Below are 25204 nucleotides of genomic sequence, written 5' to 3' on the forward strand. Positions count from 1 at the left end.
GTTTTATAAGTACGACTTCAAGATATGATCTATTAACGTCTTAAACTCCTATAATCTCTCATATACCATATTGTTCAATGATCAAAACTCGATCTCAAGACAGTTGGAATAGTGGACAAAGATACTATCGACTACGCTGAGACTTGCTTGCTTATAAGGCACTAGGATTAAAGATTATATTGATTCGAAATTTTATAAAAAAAATATTTAAAACAAACCATAGTTTTAGTAATATTTAGAAAAAAAGTCTGTCTAAACGAGTTTTCCCAAAATCGGTATGAAAAAAGTATGTTTCGCAAAAAATCGGTATTTGGTATATTTATACTGATTAATGGTCAAAAATACCGTAAAAATCGATATAAATATCGGAAAAAACGATATGTGTGGCATCGCTGCTTAGAGTGTCAATTTGATACTCCTGACAAATACCAAAAAATATCTCTTGATTCCCAGCTGATTTATAGTTTATAGTTTTGGAAACCTGATGATGTAACTCAAATGTGATTTTCAGACATTATCCACCGACAATACATCAGTTTTCCGTAATTCAAAGTCTAAGAAAAAAAAATGAAAAAAACATGCTTCTGAAAAAAGACTGTAGATCAGCAACGAAATGCTCAAAAATGATTTCACTTTGTATCCAAGAAAACTGAATTTAGAAGCTAAACGTTGCACATAAAAATATATATTTTTGGAACTTTTTAAGAAAATGACCACAAAAAAAGTGGTGTAAACCCTTCATTTTAATCATAGTGAACCGTCAAAATTGTTCAAGTCATACCGAAAAAATAGAAAAGTTGATGTGATTTAGCCCATTTTTGCATCTTTAAAGTTTCAAAATAACGTTCAAAGCAGACCCATGTCATCAGCCCTGAATGACACAGAAACTGGTCACATTAGGTTGCTTAAGATGGACATGCAATTTGAACGTGATTGTACTTCGGTGAACGATGCTGAAAGACAACCCAATTCATACGGAATTTCTGTGTCGAGATTTTGAAGTGGAGGCGGATCTTTTCAACCTGTCTTAAAACCTAACGAAAGAACTCGCACGTGCTTAGTGGTGAAACATCAACTGCAATGTCCCTACATAAACTGTTGCAGTTTATGAAGGACGCGTTTCCTAAGTTCGCTGTCCTGGTTTTAAATTTGTACCAGTTATCACCACAGGTATTAAGGTATTAACATTTTCATGCGGGTTGACCAAAACGCTTTTAAGTGATTGCTAGGGACCTATTAAATTTTCACTGATATAAATGAGAGTCAGGAAATTTACTAGAAAATTACTTGTAGGACCGACAAGCAACGAGCAAGACTTCAAGGAATGATAGTCCTAGCTTCTTCTACATAAGACGAGATCCCGGGAAGAAGGAGAGTGAAGATGTTTATACTCACAGCTGACATTGCCCAACAGACTCCTGGACGAAAATTGTCCTGCAATGCGATTCAGTGGCTAGTGCAGTGATGGAGAGCTGGATGCTCTCCAATGCCTCACGTTGAAACCAAGATGGTATTGATTGTAAATTTGATTTTTCTGCAAATTACAACCAAGGAAGCCAAAAAAAAAAATCTGTGTTTCGAGATAAAAAAAATTCTGACTGATTTTACCAAAAATTCTGTGATGGTTTTCTGTGATGCTGTTTCCTTTAATTTCATTGAAAATTCATGAATAATTGGATCTTTTTAACATTTAATCTGGATAAAATCAATTAATATAACCTATCATATTTTGAATTAAGAAGAAAAACTAAATTTATTTATAATTTCGGAAATCCATTTCAAATGAAAAAAAAATCTGAGAAATCTTTGAATTTTTCCAGATTGTGCTCTGTGACACAGATTCTGTGATGAAAATTTGTTCAAAATTTTGTGAAATGACATATTTTTCTGCGATTTCAACAACTTTGATCATGACACCGATCTGGGATACAATAGCGGTATCCAAATGCGGAATAATGCATTTGAGTGTGATGATCGACAACAAGACAACAAGACAACAAGTCAATACTGATGTTATGAAATCGATTGGTATATCTTTGTACCTGAAAATAATCACATTTTCTTAGGTGATGGAAAGAATTAGAGACATGAGCTATCAAAGAACGAAAGAACATAAGCCGTAAATATCATGAATTTTTTGAAAAAGATACAACGGCTCACCGGTTAGGACAACAAGACAACAAGACAACAAGACAACAAGACAGCAAGGCAACAAGACTATAAGTGCAAGAAGACGACAATCGCAACGGTCGCACTGACGATTCTAACGTACTTTGTAACAAACAGAATCTCGGTTATCATCTACAGATTCGTAAGATTATCTAAAACAATTTCTTTACTTTATCTGCATGAATATTTTGTTCTCCCATTTGCCTCCGGAATGAAATTGTGTCATAAATATTTTTTTTTCCATCTAAATAAAACTATAGATTATTTTCTCCTGCTCAGTGCAGTCCTACACGCAAGGGAAAGGTCGCATAGTGTTCCTACTCTCTACATACAGTGATTACTGTTCCGGAACACCTGGATCGGGTGCTGAACTGAAGAATTCGAACGCTAAATTTTAATTAATTGTACAAACGCGCTTCCAGGCGCCGCGGGCCGTGTCTCGGGTCGTGTGTTCCCACACAATGAATGAATGCACTTTCCAGTGCACTCATTCATTGTGTAACTTTCCCCCTTCACCCTTTGCACCGTTAACCCTGCCGCCGGTCGAGAACGGAAGGGTGGCACCTAACGCTTGGCAGGTGACGACAGAAGATCCAGAAGGGGAAGGTCTGATGGTATTGTTAAAGCACCACAGATGCGGCACGCAGACAACATTCATGCTGTGCGTCGTCAGTAGACGGAAAAGCGGGGAGCAAAGTAGGTGGTTACAAATTGTCGATAACTGGGCGACCGGGTCATCCAAATGCATCGGAGGGTCTCTTTTGTGCCAGGTGAACATGTGCCAACAAATCCATTAGAGAGAAGAGAAGTCTGGCAACCATTACATTGTATTGGGGTGATGAGGTGCTAAGGGTTTCCGTTATCACATCATCTTGCAGCGCTGCCATGTGTTTGTCCCCAGGATTGTCTCCTCGGGGGAGGTGTTTGGCACACGGAGTTGACGTTTCATACATGGACGTGGTTTTTAGCTGTATGAGTTCGGCTTCCAGTATTAATTACGTTGCGCACTGAACGGTGCCAAAAACATTTCCTCTATTAGATTATGTACACATATGAACCTGATGTCACACAATTCGCAAATGATGATGAAGATTTTTATGAGAATTTTTTAATAGCTTCTGCATCAGGCTTTTTAACACAACGAGTGTTATCAGTTATTTTATCAGCATAAAATGCTTTTTTTTATTAATACAGTTGGCGAAATAAGAATAGTACCACTATGTGTTTTGCTTGTTAAAATATGAATGATTGAAAATTACGAAAATTTTCTTCCACAGTTTGTTCTGAATTGCTTAACGGAAAAATCAAGAGTAAGTTTACTTTTTTTGGACGTAGCAATTGGCGTTTAGGGGCCAAAACTGTGAAAAAAGGGGTGCGAAATAAGAATAGCACCACTTGAGCTTTTCAACAAAAACAAGATTATTTTTAAAAACTTACTGTGTATAAGTGAATAATATTGCTTCTACGAATTATTTGAATAGATAACTGCATTTTAAGGAGTTTTCCAGAATTCCAAAGGTTTTCAAAGGTTTTAAAAGGGGGTTTTAAGAGATGCTCCTCTAGCGTTAAGGAATTTGATATTTGAGCTCTAAAACTACATCTGCTGCTTGATTTCTTCATTTACATTTATAAGTATGATGCAAAATGATGAAACATAAATTTGGGGCTGAGTTCGAATCCAAAAAGCAGGTTGGAATTCAAAAATACTAATGTTTTCTAAAAGTCAAACACTATTTCTCTAGTTTTAGGTCATAGATGGCAGCACTATCTTGCCATTTAACTAAATTCATGCCCATTTTCGAATATCCGGGATTAATTAGGGAGTGCTGGGTGATTTTGGTCAAGAAATACATACATGTAACGTGTAAACGCTTTGGAATTTCTAAGATCACTAAATCAAAAAAAAAAATCAGAATTGCATCAAGGCCACTAAAAGTGAATTCTTTGGACCGATTATCAGAATAAAGTTATACTTTGCGATGGAGCTTGATGGACCAGAAAGCTAGCAGTATTATTAGTATGATTTTCAATTGAATCGGAAGTTGAGATGAGCAGGAATTTTGGCGGTTGTACATTTTTGTGCTGGTGATTCTTTTGCAAATACGGAAATGCTTTCTGCAGAGTGAATTTCCACAAAATAGTGATGGGAAAATACCTCAAAACTATGAATATGGGCCTAAATAAACCTGGAAAATAAACATTGAGACTAAATGTGGTTTAAACTGCAAGATAGTGATGCCATCTAAGACTTGAAACTGGAAAAAGTGTGGTTTACTGAACAAAATCAAAGTTTTTGAATTCCAACCTATTTTTTTCTGATTCAAAAATTAATCCCGAATGTTTGTTTCATTATTTCACGTAATTTTAATGCAGAAATTAAGTAGTTTGGTAAAAAATTACTGCTCAAATATCAAATTCCTTAACGCTAAAAGAGCATCTCTTAAAACCTTTGAAAACCTTTGGAATTCTGAAAAACTCCTCAAAATGCAGTTATCTATTCAAATAATTCGTAGAAGCATTGTTATTCACTTTTACACACTAAATTTTAAAAATAACTGCTTGACTTTTTGATGCTATTTAGAGCGTTTTCCTATGAGCTTTCAAATGCTTTCAACAAATCTAGAAAATTTCAAACAATTTTTGAGAAAAACGAGAAAAACGAATCGCCAAAAGTGCAATTTATACGCCGAAGTGACGCATATCCATGCGTTTTTGAAAGTGATGCAGAACAATTTCAATAATCCGTATAATTCTCAGATTTGGAAAATATAATTTTTATCATGACGATCTGTTTAAGCCCTTCCCTCTATTTCTGAGAAGCTCTCCCCCTTTCCTCAGAAAAAGGGGTCTGAAACAAAGAAGTTGTCAAGCCTGTTTGGTAAATAAAATATAAATGCAAATGATAACATCTACATCAATTTAAAAACTAGAAATATTATTTAACATGTGTAGAATATATCATATTTTTTATAAATTTTACATTGTTTTTAATTACAAATAAACTTCTATGTGGGGTGAAATCAATAGTTTTATTTATTTTAAAAGCTGTGCACAACCCCCCCCCCCCCATGAAGATTTTTTCCAAGAAAAATAGCGGAAAATTACTTGATCTCAAGTGTATTTGAAAATAAGTGTTAACAAGCAAGTCAAAAATTTTTCTCGTCTCCGGCGGAATTTTGTTTTAATTCACCCTTGGCATGAGACAATTTGATGAACGGCACTATTCGACGTTTAAGAATTGAAACTAAGTTTTATTCTTAATTACGATTAATCTTTTGTATTGGAACTCAAAACTTGACATACAAAAATCCTACTTGCCTACCTCTTCAGAATGGGTATTAAGAAGTGTAACTTAATGAGAACAGAGTTTGAGACAAAACATTTTATTTTATTTAAAAAAAATGTTTATTTCATTACAAATGTCATGCTCAAAAGAAATACAAGAAACCTATTTCAAACTAAATTTTATTTAGTTTTTCTTGTTCCTCTAAATACCCAACACAACACATAATTTACAAAAGCCCAAAAAATTTACATTTTTCTGAAGTGCAATGAATTCAAAAGAAATTATTTGGGGCCCTGAAGATTTAAACCAAACTGAATTTCAGATATTTATTAAGCATACATGTAATCTTTTTTGCAGGTTTCAACAACTATGATAAATCATAAGTCCTCTAGACACCAAAAAGTAGGAAATTTCAGAATGTAACATGTGACAATTATGCTTCCAACGGCAGTGTAGTAATGTCAAAAATACTTGTAATGATGTCTGTCCATTGTTTATGAATGGTTGAATTTTACATTTTTAGATCATGCATCCTTTTAATCACAATATTATTCCTTTATTGAATGAAGTATGATAAACAGAATCAGAACCAGATTTTCCAAATATGTCGGTTTGTTGGTTAAACAGTGGTCCATTTTTTATTTTATTTACAACTGATACATTTTAAAACTCCTTATTACAAAAATTAACAGTGTTCGACCAAATTTGATAAAAAAAAATCGAGTTAATTACGCTAAAATCTACCAAATCAATCATTAAAAAGACACTAAAATGCTGTTTCCTTGATTCATCAATTAAATTTTGTAATAGTTTATGGTGAAACGTGTTTATTAAAAACAAATCTTCTGCAATATTTTATGACGATTTTTTTTCATTTTCATGTTTTGATGAAATTTTCAAATAAATTAACCGAATTATAAATTACATTTTTTTTTCAATTTTTTAGTCAACCTTTTCAAATTTTAGAAATAATTTTTACAAATTTGTCTTTGTGTTTTAATTCTGAATTTTTGTGTACTTAACACATAAGCCCTTAAATATAAATTTTTAATAAGAAAACATAATTTCAACCTTCTGTTCTTTCCAGGACCAAATATTTAAGTCAAAAGTGACAAAACACTTAGAGCAAATTCACTGGTGTTGGGAAAAAGTGAAAGAAATTTTGAAATTTTGAAAATTTTACCATGCAAAAATGTTTTCAAGATCTTTGGGCGTTGTATTTTTTACAGCACTGTTTCTTTTTCAGCCGTATGTGATAGAAATATTGCTATTTTTGCATTACAGCATGCGAAATTACAATACTTGTTGTTAAAAAACTTGAAGGCAACAGATCTTGAAAATGTTTTTACATGGCAAAATTTTCAAAATGGGCTGAAAGTGACAAAATTTCTACCACTTTTCCCCAACACCAGTGAACTTGGTCTTAGAGCTTGTAATTTTAAACCTTAAAACCTGCGATTGAAAATGTGAAAACTTTTCATTATTTTGTTTTTTTTTTAAAATAAATTCGTTTTATGATTTGATTATGAATTTTAAATTAATCTTTTAAAGTTTAAAAAATGATTCGAAGTAGCAACTTTAAACATAATTTTAATGCAAAATTTTTATTTGCTTTGTTTTTTAAATATTAACCCTTCGTTTTATTAAGTTACATATTTGCAAAATTCGAATTTTTTTTTTTCTTAATGTACTCACTCACCAACTGTTTAAAATGCTTTTTAAGCAAAAATAAAAAAAAATCTTGGAATGAAGGGTTAACAAAAAAAGCTTGGAACTCCTCATTTACTTTTTCTCAGTTTTCATTGATTATTCCCGAAATTAACCTTTAAAAGTTTTTTCTCTGACTTCTATCTCTGGCACTTTTCAAATAATAATAAATATGTTATTTTTTCTCTCAAATTAAATTAAATCATCAACCATTGAATATATCTCCAAAAATCAAAATCGATTTTTTTTCAGTTATCGAAAATTCACATTTTAAATCGCTTTTAGATATTTTATATTAGATTTTTTTTTGTTCTAATTCAAAATACTACAGCGGAATTTTTCTATTAACCTGTCAGTTGAAAAAGCAGAAAAGAATTTGAATTAAGATGTTTGAACAATTATTATTATTTTCTTAACAACAAATCATGGTTAGTGTTTATCTGATTGGACATTTATTTGAGAATTCAGATTTGCTTAAAACTCTGTGTTTTGAAACGAATATTTTAAATTTGCTTAGAAATTCTTTTGAAACAAATTTTTAGTTCGGAATAAAGAACCACATTTTGAAATAAATTATCAATGACTTACTGAAAATTTTAAATTTCTTTTGGGATATGGTTTGAAAATTTTGGTATTGTTGTTATTTTTTTTAGCTAATTTTGTATTTCGAAACCTACCCCCCCCCGGCCTTTGCACGGGCCTGCGCCGAACTGACGCATATTCATTTGAAGTAATTGTACGAGTTTTACCTACGCAAAATTAAGAATTGTGTTCTAAAAGGCTGCATTTGTAATCTGTCTTTGAATAAATTCTACTGATCACATTTCATGAAAAGTTTTCGATTAGCGAATAAAGAGGAAACAGAGAAAATCGCTTTTATTCGCTTAAAATCAAAATGGTTTATGCGTCACTTCGGCGTTACACGGCAGCATGGACCTACTGAGCTTTCCTTATGCGAGAACAGTTCAGAACCTGTCAGAAATTATTACAATTTTAAAATGAGTTTATTTTGAATATTTTTTTTATTCTTAGCCGATCAGTTGTTGTTTCTTCTCGATTTTTCTTGGTAATGTTATGTTAACTTCACCGAGAAAAATCATCCAAAAATCGAGAAGATTATTTTACCCTCTCAAATTTGTGAATTCTGATATATGATTTTAAATTGTCAAAGTATGAGCATGTATGAAAAAAAAGTTATGTGAAAGTTGTTCAAACTGATTTAACCACTTTTCTCTACTCATCTAAAAGGTGATACGGTCAAAATTTGGTCAATATCAACTTGACGTATTTCTTTCAATTTTGCATTTACAAAATCTGAACACCCTGTTGCTCCTATTTTGATTTTGGAATTCACTCTTTAGTTGTCAAAATTCCGTCCAAGGAAGAAGAACAGCGTATCAAAATTTTGCTCGCGCCTCACGAAAATCCGAGCTACTCGCACGCAAAGCAAAGTGTTTGGGGAACGTTTGTCGACAGCCAGGAAGTCTGGATCGGGGGAAAATCGAAAACCGGAAGCCGCTGAGACGACAGTTGCCGGTAGTTTCAAGCGAAACCCTAACCTTTCTCTCCGAGATGCCGCAAATAAGCTGGGTGTATCGTCTACAACCGTGCATCGAACCAAAAAACGAGCCGGACTATCGACTTACAAAAAGGCAGTGACTCAAAATCGCGATGATAAACAAAATACGACGGCCAAAGCGCGATCACGGAGGCTGTACACGACGAAAACCGGTGGCGTATGCTTATCTCATAGACGCGCAGGCGTTTCGCTTGAGTGTAGTCGTCAGTTAACACACATATACAAGCTCAGATAGATCTAATTCTTTCACATATCGGGCAGACTAACTCCACACTTACCACAGCAAAGCCATGTCATATTGGTCGGCGTCGAAAAGCTCAAGCCAGGATTGCCAAATAGTTTTTTTTTCGAATATTATTATTTCAAATTTTTTTTTAATGAGAACACTAATGTACTTCCATGAAATTGAGTATCTTTTTGCCATAAAAGTCTTGTTAGTTTTGTAAAAACGATTCGATTTTCAATATTCTTTCCAGCGAATTCTTGAGTTGTGGCTGTCCCAGATGATGATTTTTTCGCTATCTTTCAGAGTTGCAAAAAACCCTCATGGATAAAATTTGGAATCAGCAATCTTTATAGATAGAAGCCTTCAAGAAAATTTTTACATCAAACTAGATATTCATCTTTTTACAAAACATTTCATTTATACAGGTTCTTTATCCATTTAACAGTGTAATAGTTCCCCTAGCTATACCTATATTCACTGTCATCTTATCAGCCTGTTATCTTTACGGGCATCCTTTTGATATGCCCGATTTGGTGCAATTTCCTGTCTTTAATAATACCAGAAGGACCTCTATATTTATTTTTTTTTGTTCTATCTATATCATCTTGGTACATAAGATCTTTTACGCGTTTTTACTTTTTCCCTTATTTGTTCATTTTCTTTGTATTTTTTTAGTCTTCGTTACTTTGACCTGCCTCATCGCTCTAACAGCTCATTTTCTGATCACTTTATTGTTAATCTATCACCTTATGATTCTTCAATAAATTTATTTTTGTATTCATTATTTTACTGTTTTTCCCACTTTCTTCTTTATTCCTTCCTAGCTTTTCACTTTCACACGATTTTCATCGTCCGTATCTTGGCATGTTCTATGTTTCCCTTCCTCTCTATGATATGACGTCCTTAAATTATTTGTTTACGTGAGATAATCTTTTTCCAAAACCAACTTGGTTATTCATAATCTGTCTTTCAAATCTCCCTTAATATGAAACTTTTTATCTGTCATCTCATTTTCCATTCAGTTCTTTTCTCAATACGCTGAATTTACTTCATAGGTTCTTCCAACACGCAAATAATTTGCTGTCCCTTTAATCCATCTGTTTTAATTCAGCTGTCATTTTAACGAGCTGATTTTAGATCTTTGGTCCTCTCAGACCCGCAAATAATTGGCCATCCTCTTTTACCTTTGCGGTCCTCCTAACACGCAAACAATTAGCTGTCCTCTTAGTGTGCCATTATAATCAATTCAGCTGTCCTCTCAACACGCTTATTTTACTTTTGCTGTCCTCCCAACACGCATTATTTGGCTGTCCTCTCAACTCGCCATCAATTTCAGCTGTCCTCTCAACACGCTGATTCTACCTATGCGGTCCTCCCAACACGCAGATTATTGGCTGTCCTCTTAACCTGCCGACAATTTTCAATTCAGCTGTCCTCTCAACACGCTGACTCTACTTTTGCGGTCCTCCCAACACGCAAATAATTGGCTGTCCTCTCAACTCGCCATTAATTTCATTTCAGCTGTCCTCTCAACACGCTGATTCTACTTATGCGGTCTTCCCAACACGCAGATTATTGGTTGTCCTCTCAACTCGCCAATAATTTCTCTCAACACGCAGATTTAACCTCACAATATGCAATTATGAATTAACCAACACAACTGTAATTGGTTGTCCTCTCTAATTTGAATATCGAATTTCAATAATTTTCGCCGAGGTTTTTTTTTCTTTTAGGACAATTTTACATAACTGGTGAACAACATGCACTATCCGCAACACTGGTCGTTTTCGATTCTGGTGTTTTGTTTTCTTCCTGGTGGGTGATCTCTGCCGCAGGTTCTTTTGCTGTAGGATAAACTTAAGGTTTCCCACATAAAAAAATCCCCAATCACTTTTTTCACTACACTTTTACTATTTTTAGTCCTGTCGGTCGCCAAACGTGCGATCCAGATGCACCATGAGATCACCACCAAGGTAATGTCGTACTCGGAACTGACGCTGCGACTCGCTCAGTCGAATGACGCGTCGCTACTGGAGATGATGCTCGAGCCTGACCTGAGAAAATCCATAGAACTATTCTCTCGTCCATCCTTGACCCACACACTGACGAAGTTTGACTGCGTGGTAATGGACGACGAAACCTACGTCAAAGCCGACTACAAGCAGCTTCCGGGATAGGAGTTTTATACGGCAAAAGGAAGGGGAAAGGTAGCAGATATTTTCAAACACATGAAACTGTCAAAGTTCGCGAACAAATATCTGGTTTGGCAAGCCATCTGTACCTGTGGCTTGAAAAGCAGCATTTTCATAGCTTCCGGGACTGTCAACCAAGAAATTTACGTGAAAGAGTGTTTGTTGCGGACCACTGAACATGCGTAATGAGCGAGACGTGAGTTCCGAGCGATCTCACCACGAATTGGAAATGTCAGCGAGGCGGATCTTCGAATAGCATGTACAACTGTCAACAGGAGCATAAAAAGTAGCTAACGAGTTTATGATCAGTTGTACTCAAGAGGAAGTCAGTGAATTGTAGTTTGAAGTCGGCTTAGACGTGGAAGATTTGTAGTGTCAGTTAGGTGTAAATTTATAAACATCTTTCCCAACTGATACTCAACTGCTGCAGCTGAACAAGGGTTTGCTCACTAACAGTACGACAAAATATTTACAACAGCCAGAAATACACTAAAATGTACGTATTAACTGTAAATCCTCGGTCCGACCCTAAATTATTTAATGATCTAATATATTTTAGTTTTGAAGCCATTGCTGTCAGAAATACAGTGATTTTTCTTTGTCCAATCCGGAACAGTGTTTGAATAAACGTCTGCTGCCTTTCCTGAAGAAACACGGTTATTCCGTACTGTTTTGGCCGGATTTGGCATCTTGCCATTACGGTAAAAAGGCCATGGAGTGGTACGCCGCCAACAACGTGCAGGTGGTTCCCAAGGACAAGAACCCTCCCAACACGCCAGAGCTCCGCCCAATTGAGAAATACTGGGCTATTGTTAAGCGGAACCTTAAGAAGACCAAAAAAACTGCTAAGGACGAGCAGCAGTTCAAGGCAAACTGGCTTTCTGCGGCGAAGAAGGTGGACAAGGTGGCTGTACAAAGTCTGATGGCAGGGGTTAAGCGTAAGGCCCGGCAATTCAGATTTGGAAAAGCGGAAGCCTAACTGAACATTTTTCCTAAATTTTATACTAATTAAACTTGAAAAATAAATTAAATTTGATTTTTAAATAAACGACTTTACCGATTTGAACGCGTTTTCCCTTGACCAAATTTTAACCGTATCACCCTTTATGTACCTTTTCGTTATTAGAAAACTACGCGTTATTTTTTTTTAGTTCCTAAAAATACTGATTCTTAACCTCTGACGGGTCAAGAACAAACTCAGATAAAATAAATTATTCAACTTTCTAGAGTCAGGGTTGTTCAGTTTATATGAAATACACGTCAAAACAACCGTATACAATAGGCATAATAAGCGTATTGTGGGGCATCATCACACATTATTTTTAATGAAATTTTTCCAAAATTTAAGGGTGTTCAATTGTGCGTTTGACAAAACTTGGCATTGATGTTCAATCATATTTGCAGGTACTTAATCAACAAAAATTGATTGAAATAATAATGTAAGTTTCTCGGTTCACAAAAAATGGAACTCAAGATTAATGTTTACGTGAAATATTTCATTGGGTAGGGAAAATTCTTTCTGATTGATAGCAAAATTCCAGCCATCTTGATTTTTGTTAATGAGACCAAGCCTTAGTAAGTTTCCTCAAAACCAACTCAAAAAGATTCGTATTTACAACTTTCGATAACATTTTGCGATGACGTCTCCGTTTGACGTGATATTTCCCTCAGCCATTTAAGCCGACTCGAGGATTTCGAATGCAAACTGCGGACGCGACGGAAAATTCTTGCATTAATAATCGCGATTCCCACGTGTGCACCCCAAAATGGATAACTTGTTTGCCAAATGTTGTGCCCACACGAAAAACGGAGAAACCCAGAAAAACCTTCGCTTTCTCAATCGGTCTGAACGTTAAAAGATTGGCGGGCCCAGGAGGATGCGGGGTCCTGATTCCCGGCACCGTTCATGGCAATCGTGAAATGTTAAGATGCTTCGCGACTCAACACGATTTGCGGCAATTCATGCATCAACGATGTGCGATGGCATGGCATCAGGGTTATTGCTGTTACCCTTCTTGTATCTTTAATAAGTCCGAAGTGCAGGTACCAATCCTCAAGTGCGATCATAATGATCAAGTGAATTTGTACTGGCAGATATCGAAAACATTCCGATTTGGTGAGGGGTTTTGAGACCTCTAACTAGGTATTTAGAGTTGGACCAATCCCAAGGATCTCGTGGCTGCCTGGCGGAGGTCCGATTTGTGGGGAGCTTAATATGGAGTTTGAACATTTTTCACTTTCTAGCAGCACTTGTGTTTAGTATTGATGTGGTCTGGGTTCGATCGTTGACCGGGCAATTATCCGACCAGGAGGAGAGGAAAAAATTTCGCAAAAAATCGTGATAACATTTTTTTTACTCCTGGGACCCCAGCTTCAGAGCTTGCTTCTTGAGCTCACGAGGCCGCCCCGAAGCCGCCGATCCATTCAAGATGCTCTCAGGCTAAAGGTGCATGATTATCGTGACAGGTGCTGAGAATGGTACTTTGAAGGTGCAAGCATAATGGCTAACCATGGTGCCTGTAATTATAGACATTTTTATGATGAATTTCCCGAAGCTCCCGAAGTGGCTGCCGACGACAATCGAAGCTGAGCTCGGAAGATTAAGGTGTTTATTAGGGCTCGGATAAATAAATTACCCTCACTTGAGCACCATCTGGACGAAACTAGCTGAACCAAAGCAGCGCTGAAAGGTCATTCAACTGCAACACAACTCGCGTGCATAATGACGCGCGCGGTATTGCAACAGTCGAAAAGGTTATCCGCGAATGCACATCTGACTTAAAGACTAGCATCGGAACCCCAGGGGAAATTTAGAATTTATTGACCTGGTATAGCCAAGACCAGGAAGAATGGGGTAGCTTTCCATTGTTTACATGGTTCATGATTTCTCCTTTCGAATGAAGATGCCGTCCGTTCAGTTCTTCCCAAGAAAAAAACACGTGCAGAGTTTCGGATTCGGGACGATTTTTCTCTACAAGCTCCAAGCGCCACGGCCACGAGTTTGCATACAAATGTACAAATTGAGTTAACGCTGATGGCTCTTTATGAGCGGTTCCGATCGACCATAACGAACCCTAATCGACCGGGCCGGGTATCGGGAGAAGAATAATCAATGGCATCGCGAAACAAAAAGAGTTCAGAAATCGGAAATCAATTCGGTGCAGGAAATCGTGAAAATATGCAAGTGATTCTGCGCCGTGTTTGGAAACTATCATGCCAGTAGTGTTTGAAATAAAGAGAACGTCAGTCTAAACATCCGTGATAGAAATTTCCAACGAATCCATATGAAATCATCCAATTTTCTTGAGTGAGTTATATGCACTCATAAATGAACTTGAAAGTTTCAACAGAGATTTATATATACGTTATAAGTGACTTCTGCCATGAAAAGTGCTCAAAAGTACACAAATAGGATTCTAAAGAAGTGCAAGAAGTGCAATGAAGTAGTTTCTTCCTGGATTTCTGGCTGTGTTGATGCGCCTGCAGGTAAGCAACTAAAACACTTCGAGATTATCACAGCACAACATCTTTATAAGTGATCCTGAAAGTCGAGGTTCAATCCCGAAGCCGTATCAGTGTTTTTTAAATGAGTAATTTGATTACTTAAATAATCATTTTGACGTGATATACGTTCACTAGACCGCTACAAAAAATGACTTCCTGCTCCCATATGTTTTTTCAATGCATTTTGGGTAACCAAGCATCGGTGTAAAATTTGAGATGATTTGGTTGATTCCTGAGTTAGCGCAACGGGTTTCAATTTTGTATGGAAATTTGTATGGCTGATAAAAAATTTTTGCACATGAAATCATGCAGAAAATTCAAACAAGCTTGAAATGAAGTTTTAGGTGTTTTATTTTAACTGATCTTAAGCTTCAGTTTTTGCTAACATGACAAGCAGCTAAGAATTTTACGAAAAAAGTTATAACCATTTCAATACAAAAAATCTGAATCCATTGAAAAGTATTTAAAAATGGCAGACCTGACTTGCTGGAGCAGTTAAAAATTGCACTCATATAACATTGAATATCTTTTCTGGGGTACAATTAAGGATTATGCTTTGTTCACATGAAATGCAAAGCAAACATCAAGGAACATTTTTCATCTAAAGTTATATTTTTTGGAACTTCCAGATCAACTCTGGCGATTTTTTAATGAAAAATTTTGTTTTCCCATACAAATTTCCATACAAAATCAAAACTCGTTGCTCAAATTCAGGAATGGATGGATCGCTTCCAAAATTTTTATTGCTTTTTCTGGCAGCAAAAAAAACATAAAAGTTTGGGAGGTGTAAAAATTTACGAATTTGAAATTTCCATACAAAGCTTGCAGCGGTCTAATGAACAACCATAGTAAAGGTTGCAAAAATCCAATGCCTATTTAGCAAATCTCTGTGCCGAAAATGCGATGAAAAGTGTATGAAAATGATATGATTGGAAAAGCACTACTGTCATAAAAACTCGTGCTTTCAAGCAAAACAACGCATAATCACTACATTCAAGAAAACATTTTATGGAATTTTCATCCCAAAAAATTCATTCCAAAAAAAAAAAATAGTGAGAATTGAACTCACTACAATATCTCATCTCGGCTGCCAGTCCGATATCTTATCCAGTGCACCATTTGAGTTTATTATCATAGTCTTTCTGCCATTGTCGATTACCAAAAAACGCACTGTATTGATTGGTGTTTCTTATCCTCCGTTGGAAAGGATTGTACTCCGTTGATGGAAAAGGGATGAGAATGGGAGGGGATTGGGGTAAAATGCGAATTACATACACACGCACAGTTCATATTGGCTAATGGTTTTTTGCCGTCGCATATGTATAAAAATACCCTAAAATGTTGGTTTGATTCTAATCATTATAAGAAAATTGGCATGACATTTTCGGTGTCGCAATAGTTTCGTGTTCACTCTTTGCATATATTAAAAAAAAAAGCTTTTTATAAAAGTGATTAAAATTAGAAGTATGATAGAATTTTTTTTTGTAATTTTCCTTTTAGAGCTATCATGTCTTCAGCAAGTTTTTAGATTGTAATAAGTGTGGTAATTTTGTTCAAGACGTCAACATCGAAGCTTACCATTTAGAAGTTAGAGGGGTTCAAAAATATTTTTTTTATTTTCAATTTTTTCAACACTTAATAACCTTTTTTGTTTAATAAAATACAAGTTAAGTTCTTTGACAAAGTTGACCAGCGTAAAATTTCCTTGAGAGAATTCATAAATTGGCACAAAAACCATCAGCAGGCTCGGTTCCACAGAAGAAACAAAAATGATGTTGATTTTTCAGTACAAAATATTCAATTTTCCCATACAAACCTAAAAGTTCAAATTTACTCATGTAAACGTTACATAGAAATTATGCAAAAAAAAACATGGATAAGTTTTGTACAAAAACAAAGGCTATCTTCTATGCCATGGGCGGCGGCTTAAACAAAATAGAAGAAGAAATGCATTGTGAAAAAAGAATGAACACATTCAGTCCAACAGTCATTGACTTCATCGTCGTCAGAAGCGGTTGTGAACACTCAACACTTCATGGTCATTTCGATCTTCAAAATGGTAAGGTTGAGTCGAAATTTGTTTTCTGAAGAACATTGCAATTTTTTGAAAGGTACATTCTATTTCATACTAGCTGACCCGATGTGCTTTGCTACCCCTTCTATGAAAAATAGAAGTTTGTTAATATTATTTCATTTAAATAAAATTTAAACAAAATTACACCATTTTTAAAAAGAAACTTTTTTCAAAGCTTCTAGATTGTCTCAAGTCTAAACTTAACTTGAGTGTTTCAAGGTTTTACATACAGGCAAATTTGCACACAATCAAAAAGTATACCAAACTGTATAAAAACACTCAGTCAGACATTGTTGTCAGATTTTGTAAATATTATTTTTTTTAAACGACACTTGACCATCCTCGTGGCATTTATGTCTGCTTATTAACCTATGTTACATTTATTGAATATGAGAATCTTCAATCATTAAAATTGGAAGCGTCTATCAATACTACATATCATAAATTTTGTAAAAAAATATGTGTTAGTTCAATAAATCATGGTGAATAATATCAAAACGCTAACGTTTATCAATTTTTAACAAAAAAAAAATCTCTAGGAATTTCATCAAATTATTGTAAATTATCTATAGTATTTCCCGTTTTTTGGATTTGAAGGGATTTTAAAGTTTAACAGAAACTATTCCCGGTCTTAAAAACGGATACACATCAAATTTCATGTTGTTAGGTTCAGTAGTTTGTGGAAATTGTTGAAATTGTGTCATAACTTTATTATTTTGTATTGAACCCCTCCCCCCTCCCTATCTTAAACTGGAGGGGTATGAAAGTATTATAGAAACTATTCCCGGTCTTCAAAAAGGCTACACACCAAATTTCACGTTATTCGATTCAGTAGTTTCCGAAAATTATTCGAATTCTGTCATATTTTTAACAGAACAGACAGACAGACAAACATTCATTTTTAAATATGAGGATCTTGTAGCCAAAGGGGTATAAGTGTATGAAAGCTTGTTTCGAGAAAACACGTTTTTAAGTTGTTGTGTTTGGCAATTTTCCATCTATTTCCTAAAACTTGAATTTTGCTTTGGAACTTAAAAGTAAGTAAATAAAATTTAAAAAATCTGAAAAAATCATCAAATATAGTTTGAAATATGAAGAATCGTTTGGCATCATAAACTTTAAATCGACCATTTTGTCACTTATACCTCATTGGCTCTGAGGGCCTCATATATAGATTTACATTCAGCTTGGTTACCGGAAAATAGAGCGAAACCAAAAGTCCGGAGGCAGCAATAAAACTTTTCCGGAACTGCGGGTCGAAGTGCTGCTGATGCGTGATGTTATTTCATACAAATGAAGCAAATAATAAAATAAAATGAAATATTGTCTTCAACTATTTTTATTGTATGCGACACTCCATTTTCTATACGAATATCATTAAATAAACATTAGTTTCGGAACCGATAATCGAGTCAAAAATTAAACCCACGAAAAATATTATTTAACTTTTAATGAATGTGGAAAATTAGTATTAAATGCCTTTTCAACGAAAACATTTGGGAAAAATAATGTCCGCGGGTCAGATTTTCAATCTATACTTCCGCGTTTGTGTCAATACATTAATTCGAATAATGTTATCAGTAGGCGAGAATGGGGATACTTGATCCCTTTTCTTATTTCCACCATATCTTTTTGAGAAATTTTAGCAACTCGCCGTCTTTTGCATTTTCTAGCAGCGTGTTATTTCAAGTTTATATACTCTTAAAGTTAGAACGATACATTTACTCGCAAATGGACTAGGAGCATTTTCGAGAGACTTACATTTTTTTGATATTTTTTAAGTTACAGGAGACTTGATCCTTTACTAAAGGGGACTTGATCGTCCGACCCTAGGCAAAAATCTAGCAAAATCCAAACATAAAAGGTCCCTTGACTTTTTTTTGCCACATTAGTTCTCATTTCACAGTTTGTAAGTATTAGACAAAGTGAGTTCTAAAAGTTTGTCTACTACCTCAGAGTCATTGAAAACGTTAAGGCGCAATTTTTCTAGATTTTAGATAAATACAGTGTATTAGTCCTTTTTATCAGCTTATTACTGGATAAACATTCAGAACTGAAATATATCTTTTTGGACTATAGTGATCAATTATCAACAAAAACATATATTTTGGAAAACTTCTCCTTAAAAAAAAATTGAGAGTTCACTATTGCTATGAAAATATGTTATTATGAAGTTAAAGTTATACTCCAATGATTGACATATTGAAATAAATATTTATATTGAAAAAAAATTCATGTGAGAAGCTTTTTAAAGTAATTGAAAAGATCTTCAAATAACATTTTGTTAAATTTTTCAAACAAAGTTCAATAACTCGAAAAATACAATTTGTAAATTTTATTGAGATAACAGAATTGATGTTTTGTTTTATCTTATATATAAAAATGGAGGCGTTTTCTTTGTAACACCATCACGTATAAACGGTTGGTTGGAATTAAGTAAAATTTGGTATCCGAGGGTTTTTCGGGTCACAGATGGTTTGTATAATAGTTTCAAGAATCTCACTTTGTATGGAAGGGGGGTCGCCATACTAAATCAACTTTAAATGGGAAAGCCGTACAATTTTGTACGATTTTCAAAAATTTGATTCGCGAGCACGATGAAGTTAAGGACGTGTGGATGAAATAAAACATTTATTACTATTCATTTATTTAAAGGTAAAACGAAGTTTACCAGGTCAGCTAGTTTGGCATATTTTTCTAGAACATTTGATACTTAAAAGTCATTCCTGTATCAATATATAGCGAAGGAATCAAGTATCCTCATTCTCCCCTAATGATGGTTCGTTAAGCTTCCGGGAGCTGATCAATGACGAAAAACGTCCAAAACGCGCGAATGACTCGTAAATTCTTAAAAAAAAATTAAGTTGTTTGTTCACTAGGTCACGGCTTTAGTGGAAAACGCTAAGCTCCCTTCACAAGCGTCTTAGCCTTATTTGACAACTGATCAGCCTAAATCAGCCTAATCAGATGTTTAAATCTAGTTATCGCCAGAAACTAATGCACGGTTTTTTTTATCTTCCTGGAGAATTTTACGGAAGTTTTCAGCATATTAACGTCAAAGATGCATTGTTTTGGATAGCTGAGGCATGGGATGCAACACGATGCAGTTTCAGCGTCTTGTATCTAGAAATTAGGAAAATTGCTTTACACTGGTGGATATCAGGGGGCGTCTAATATCAATTCAACAAAAGTTGGTCAAATCCGTTTGCCTTTAAGCAGATTCCCTTAGTTTTTTTTTTATGATATAAGTCCTCATGGTAATTTGTGATGACAAATCCATAAACAAAGAAACAATTCTGGTAGCGGAAATAGCGTGGAAACATTGAAGAGAATTTTCGTAACTCCAAAAACCAATCCAAAATGGCTTAGATTGATGATTTTGTTGCAAAACTTTTGCAATCTTTTTTCAGATGCAGTAAAAGTTTCTTCCAAACGAGAGCAAAATTATTGATTTATAATTGATTTTCAACGTTAATAAAAATGCAAAAAAAAATTAAAGATATTTTGTAATCTTATGGAACATTCGAGGAGGCATGTCACGAACACACCAAATTATTTGTCTCCATATCGACGACACACTCGCAAAAGTTCGAAACCATTGAAAATCTTTGTTATTTTTCTACTGTTAAAACAATTATTCTATTTTAGGTATACATTAATAAAATGTGCCGTCATTATCAAAATTAGATCATAGATGTTTTTTTTTTTATTTGTTTTTAAACCATGATTTTAAGTTAAAGAAAAATTAAAATACCGCTCTAAAAATTGAAAAAAATTAACTTTTCGAATATGATGAAAAGATTCAGGAAACATGGGGATCAATGAAATGAAATCCATGATTTTCATGATTTAAAAAAAATTGACTCACTGACGGGCCATCCTTTGTAGCTTTTTTCGAAAATTTCATGATATTTACGACTTTCGATTTTTATTCCATTGATTCTCATGTTTCTCTTAAACTTTCCATCATCTTAAAAAAAAATGATAATTTTCAGGAACGAATTGAGCCAACAATGTAATCATAGCATTAAATTTGATTAAAAAAAAAAAGTTCAACGAAACCTTAGATGAAAACGGAATAGTTATAAATTAAAATTATTTGAAAATTGCTTAATATCTGTGGTATTCATAACAAAAGAAAGGAAAAACTAGACTCAATGAACTAACAAATGTGAATATTTTTTCAAACCTTCTTACGCTACGCGCGAAGGTGTTGAGTTTTGAATGGAGAAGTTCATATTGATTGGCGGAAAGATTAACTTGTTCATAATATGGTCCAGATCTCTTTCTTAACAGCTTCTAGTTTAGAACTACTCTCTTTTTCATAAGTATAACGTCATTTCTGCCAGGCCAGATATATTTCATGTCAAGAGAATCTTGAGAGTCTCGAAGTTCAGTAAGAAGTTCCAAAGCTAGAGGAGTTAGTTCAGCTCGAATCATAATATTTGAAAGATCAACTATTTATGAAGAAGGGCCAATAGCTGTGAATTCGAATTTTCTAAAGACACACTTTCTGAAGAATAATTCCTCCTTAGTCTAAGTTTCTTTGAAGATCACTATAACTGGTACAAGGGGTTCCATTTTATTTTTGCTTGAAAATAATCTACAAGCAAACTCAATCTGGTTTTATTGAAGGGTAGTATCGAGTTTTTGAGCAACTTTGTTAGTGACATTAACTGTATTTTAATTTTTGACAAAATCGATTCCTAGAATCATGGCATTTTAAGAAATTAAATTTTGACTCATTTTTCCCAACTGATTTTGTAGCTTCGCAACATTGCCGGAAAGATTAGATTGCGTTTTTTAGTTCAGACACCTCTACTTCCGGTTTCATTTTCAATCTTAAAATTTTTAAAATTTGTTTGAATAGTGTAAAATTTTGAAAAATAGAATTTTTTGGATTTTTCTTTAATCGCAGTCTATTTAAAATCCCGATTTTATAGTATGGATTCCATTTGAAACTGCATTTTGAATTGTTGAAGTTAGTTCAATGATGGAGGTCTGGTTAACTTTTAAAGCCATTATTAAAACAAAATAAGTTGAATTTTTTTCAGGGCACTCGCAGTCGATACATATTACCTTTCACATAATTTTCTTTGCCCTTTTTTTTTTAAAGAAAAATCGAGACAACTCAACAGGATACATAAGTTAAAAATTAAAAGTAAGCCCATGCAAAAAATTTAATGTACTTTGGAATTCCCACACATTTTTACAACAAATAAACCCAACAGAAGTTGAAAATTTTAAATTTATAGCTAATTTATGTGATAAAAATAATAATTGGGTCTGAGAAACGCGCTCTCAATACTTTTGCAAATTATTTTTAAAATCAATTCAAGTAGAAACAGTAAAAACATATGCGTTTCAGTCTACTTTTTTTCGACCATCCTCAGAAGAAAAAAGCTATTTTTCCGCCAGCTAGGCCCTTTTCTTTGGTGTATGTTAGGGCAAAGAAACGGCAGTAGCAGGCGGGAAAATTGTTTTTTTTTTCTGAAGATGGTCGAACAAAAGTAGACTGAAACGTAAAACTAGCGAATTTAAAAAAAATCTCAGAACAAAGTCAACTGAAGAAACCCCGGAAAAAAACATATTTTAATGAATGTATATCTGAGATGTTGAACAAAGTATGCGGAAAAATTTACAAAAACAAGTATTTTAAAGAAGTTTTTGGAAAATCACTGTTATTCACTTCTGATTTACAAATTCAAATATTTTTTTTCAATTTTAATCAAACACTTACACCATCCTGCATTCAATTATCAAGGCTTCAAAGAATTTTGTAATATCGAATTGAAATTCTTTAAAAAAATTAAAAATTATTTATCAACTTTGATGGGCTTTAACTATTATAAAACTCAAAACAACGATTTCTAACCTGTTCAGTTGTGTTATTCGAAATATAATGTTATTATTTTACTGATCAATAACTGCAATTCTCATAAAAAAAAAGATTTTGATTCAAGTGTTAATCATAGAACTAAGCTTTTGTGAATATTTCAGCCAAAAACCAAAATTGGGTTTGAGATGGTTAATTTGCAAAATTTTTGAGAAATTAGGAGGCAACTCAATTCCGATCGACGACTTCCATCTCCAAAGTCATTATTAGTAGTATGATATGGCCCCCACATTTCATTTGGAACTAGCTTCGAGCATTATTACCCGTCAAATTTCAGCTCTCAACATTACGCGTAAAAGGAAAAAAACACAACAAAGTTGCAACAGCTGCTGCTCCAATGGGTAACATAAAATTATCTTTCATCGTAAAATCTCCCGACTAACGACGGCGATTCAGGTGAAACTTTTGCTGAAACTTAGCAACCTTTCGCTGGAAAACCCTTTTCGCTCAAGCGATACTTCTCAGAAAAAGTGAATCAGATATTTGTTTAATTTTTATAAGAAAAATCTTTGAAAAAGTTGAGAGCATAACATTTTATCATTTGAATTTCGTTTTCAAGACGTTGAGAAGATATTTCCTTAGAATATTTTTGGTGAAAAATTTTAATCTGTGGAATTAAAAACACTTTTTCAACATGTTTTTATTGAGTTCAACTGGTAGGAAATGTGATCGAAATTCATTTTTTTTTCGCAGACCCACTTTGTAACTAGCGCTGGCAAACGGGCTAATCCAATTGTTGAGTAAACTCTTGCTGAGGCCAGAAACATGGCCCAACATGAAACCGGCACTCGGCTCTTACTTTATTGGCAAATAATAAACCAACATAATCTAATCGAAAACTTAGCCCCCGGGGTCCATCCGAGGTGGGTAACATTAAACTGCATTTTGTTCCCGATCGAGAAAGAGAGCGAGAGAAAGAGAGAGAGATGAAGCCCAATCTGCCATCGGGGCCTCTGTTGCCACGAGCTTTCGGGAAGCAGCAGGGCAGGAAGAATGGCGGCGGTCAATGAAAACAAATTCATTGCACTCTCAACCCCGAGCCCTGGCCCCAGCAAATATCGGATGTGAAATACCAATTCTTATGCAACACGCCGAGTCGAAGCTAGGCACATGCAAAAGTTCCCCCCTGGTTAGATTCGAACTGGTTCTTTCTTGCCTTTATTTTTTTTTTCTTCAAATCGCTGGAAAGCCGCACAGTCCCGATTTATGGAAAATGATTCTGGAAAATGTATGGGTTCCGAAGGTTTTTACAACCATGAAAGCGGGCCTATTTCTTTTTCTATTTATTTCTGCAACGAAAGCTAAAGAAAAGATATGACAATTTCAACCTGTTCCAGTCACAGATAGAGTAGGATAATCTTGATTTGCTACACGAGGTTGCGCGAAACCCCGGGAATCCGCGATCGTGATCTTTGCTGCCGCGAACTAACTAAAAGGTAGGTCCACTCGAAATGTTTGTAAGATTAAAGTCTTACGATTTAGCGATTAACCAAAATGAAGGAAAAGGTGCGGTCCAGGGACCCCAATAAAATGTGCACTTACCGATGCAACCACAGTCAGGTAGTAGCGCTGGATGCGTTCGTAGTCCAGAGTTTTCACAACGGTGACCTGTGAATTAAAAAAAACAATTTTTGAACTTTGAATACATATCTCTATTATGCGGAATTATTTCAATGGCTAGATTTGTATGCGTTGTAAACATCAGAAAAAATGAGACCCTCGGTTCTCGTGAGATATATTTATGAGTGTGTTTGGTTTAATTTATATGGCGACCGTTAAAATTGATTCACCTTGTTTTAAAATAGTCTTACGATCGTCTTCAATCAGATAAGGTGGATATACTATAGAAAGCTTCATTCAATGCCGAATAAAGTACTTGTTTTATTTATCAATTTCTGTTAATCACTGCGAAATAAATTTATGTTTACGTCATTCAATCCAGAGTTTAACAAATTCTTTCCAGATAAACCACCCTTGAAAATTTCAAGAAAACTACAGCCACCGGTTTCTACACAGCAAAGACGGAAAAATGGAGCTTTAACACATCTTTTGAGTACTGTGCTATTCAACTTATACTAAATGAGTTTTTTTCTTGGTTGAAATATATTATTGGGTTGGATTGGATACATTTTGTGTTAAAAATCATTTGATATTTGACTAGTTTCGAATCAAGAAAATAATTACATTTACTATAATCTTTGACCTTTAAACTAGCAACTTTCAGAAACCGTTATTCAAACAAGACCCGTTCTCATTTATTACCCGCAAAATTGAAAGTCTAAAACAAAAAATAAAACTGGTAGATTATTTGGTTCACGGTTCGCTAGTTTACACAAAAAAGCAATAAATAACACTGTCAAAGGTAAATATTTTTAAAACGATGAAAACATGAATCGTTATTATTGAGCTTTGCCAGGCTTTTGATGACAGAGAATGATCTATTCCAAAACAGTTTGAGGATATTTGATAATATATCTGCATGATGTTTAAAGATAACACTAGTTTACAAAATTTGAAAAGAATCGTGAACTTTATAGACCGACCTATATTTTCAATGTGAAATCGGGCGCT

At 34.5% G+C, this 25204-nt stretch overlaps 1 protein-coding gene across 2 annotated transcripts in view; it reads right to left on the minus strand.

Annotated features, from left to right (window-relative positions):
• The window catches only part of LOC129740676 (cadherin-99C), a 625931-nt gene that overhangs the window by 79300 nt on the left and 521427 nt on the right, over positions 1-25204 (minus strand). For both annotated transcript variants that reach the window (XM_055732426.1, XM_055732427.1), the window contains exon 7: positions 24176-24241. In XM_055732426.1, the coding sequence (XP_055588401.1) occupies positions 24176-24241 (66 nt within the window). The remainder of the gene's footprint in view (positions 1-24175; positions 24242-25204) is intronic.

The sequence above is a fragment of the Uranotaenia lowii genome, chromosome 1, assembly GCF_029784155.1.
Source record: "Uranotaenia lowii strain MFRU-FL chromosome 1, ASM2978415v1, whole genome shotgun sequence".
Lineage (NCBI taxonomy): Eukaryota > Metazoa > Arthropoda > Insecta > Diptera > Culicidae > Uranotaenia > Uranotaenia lowii.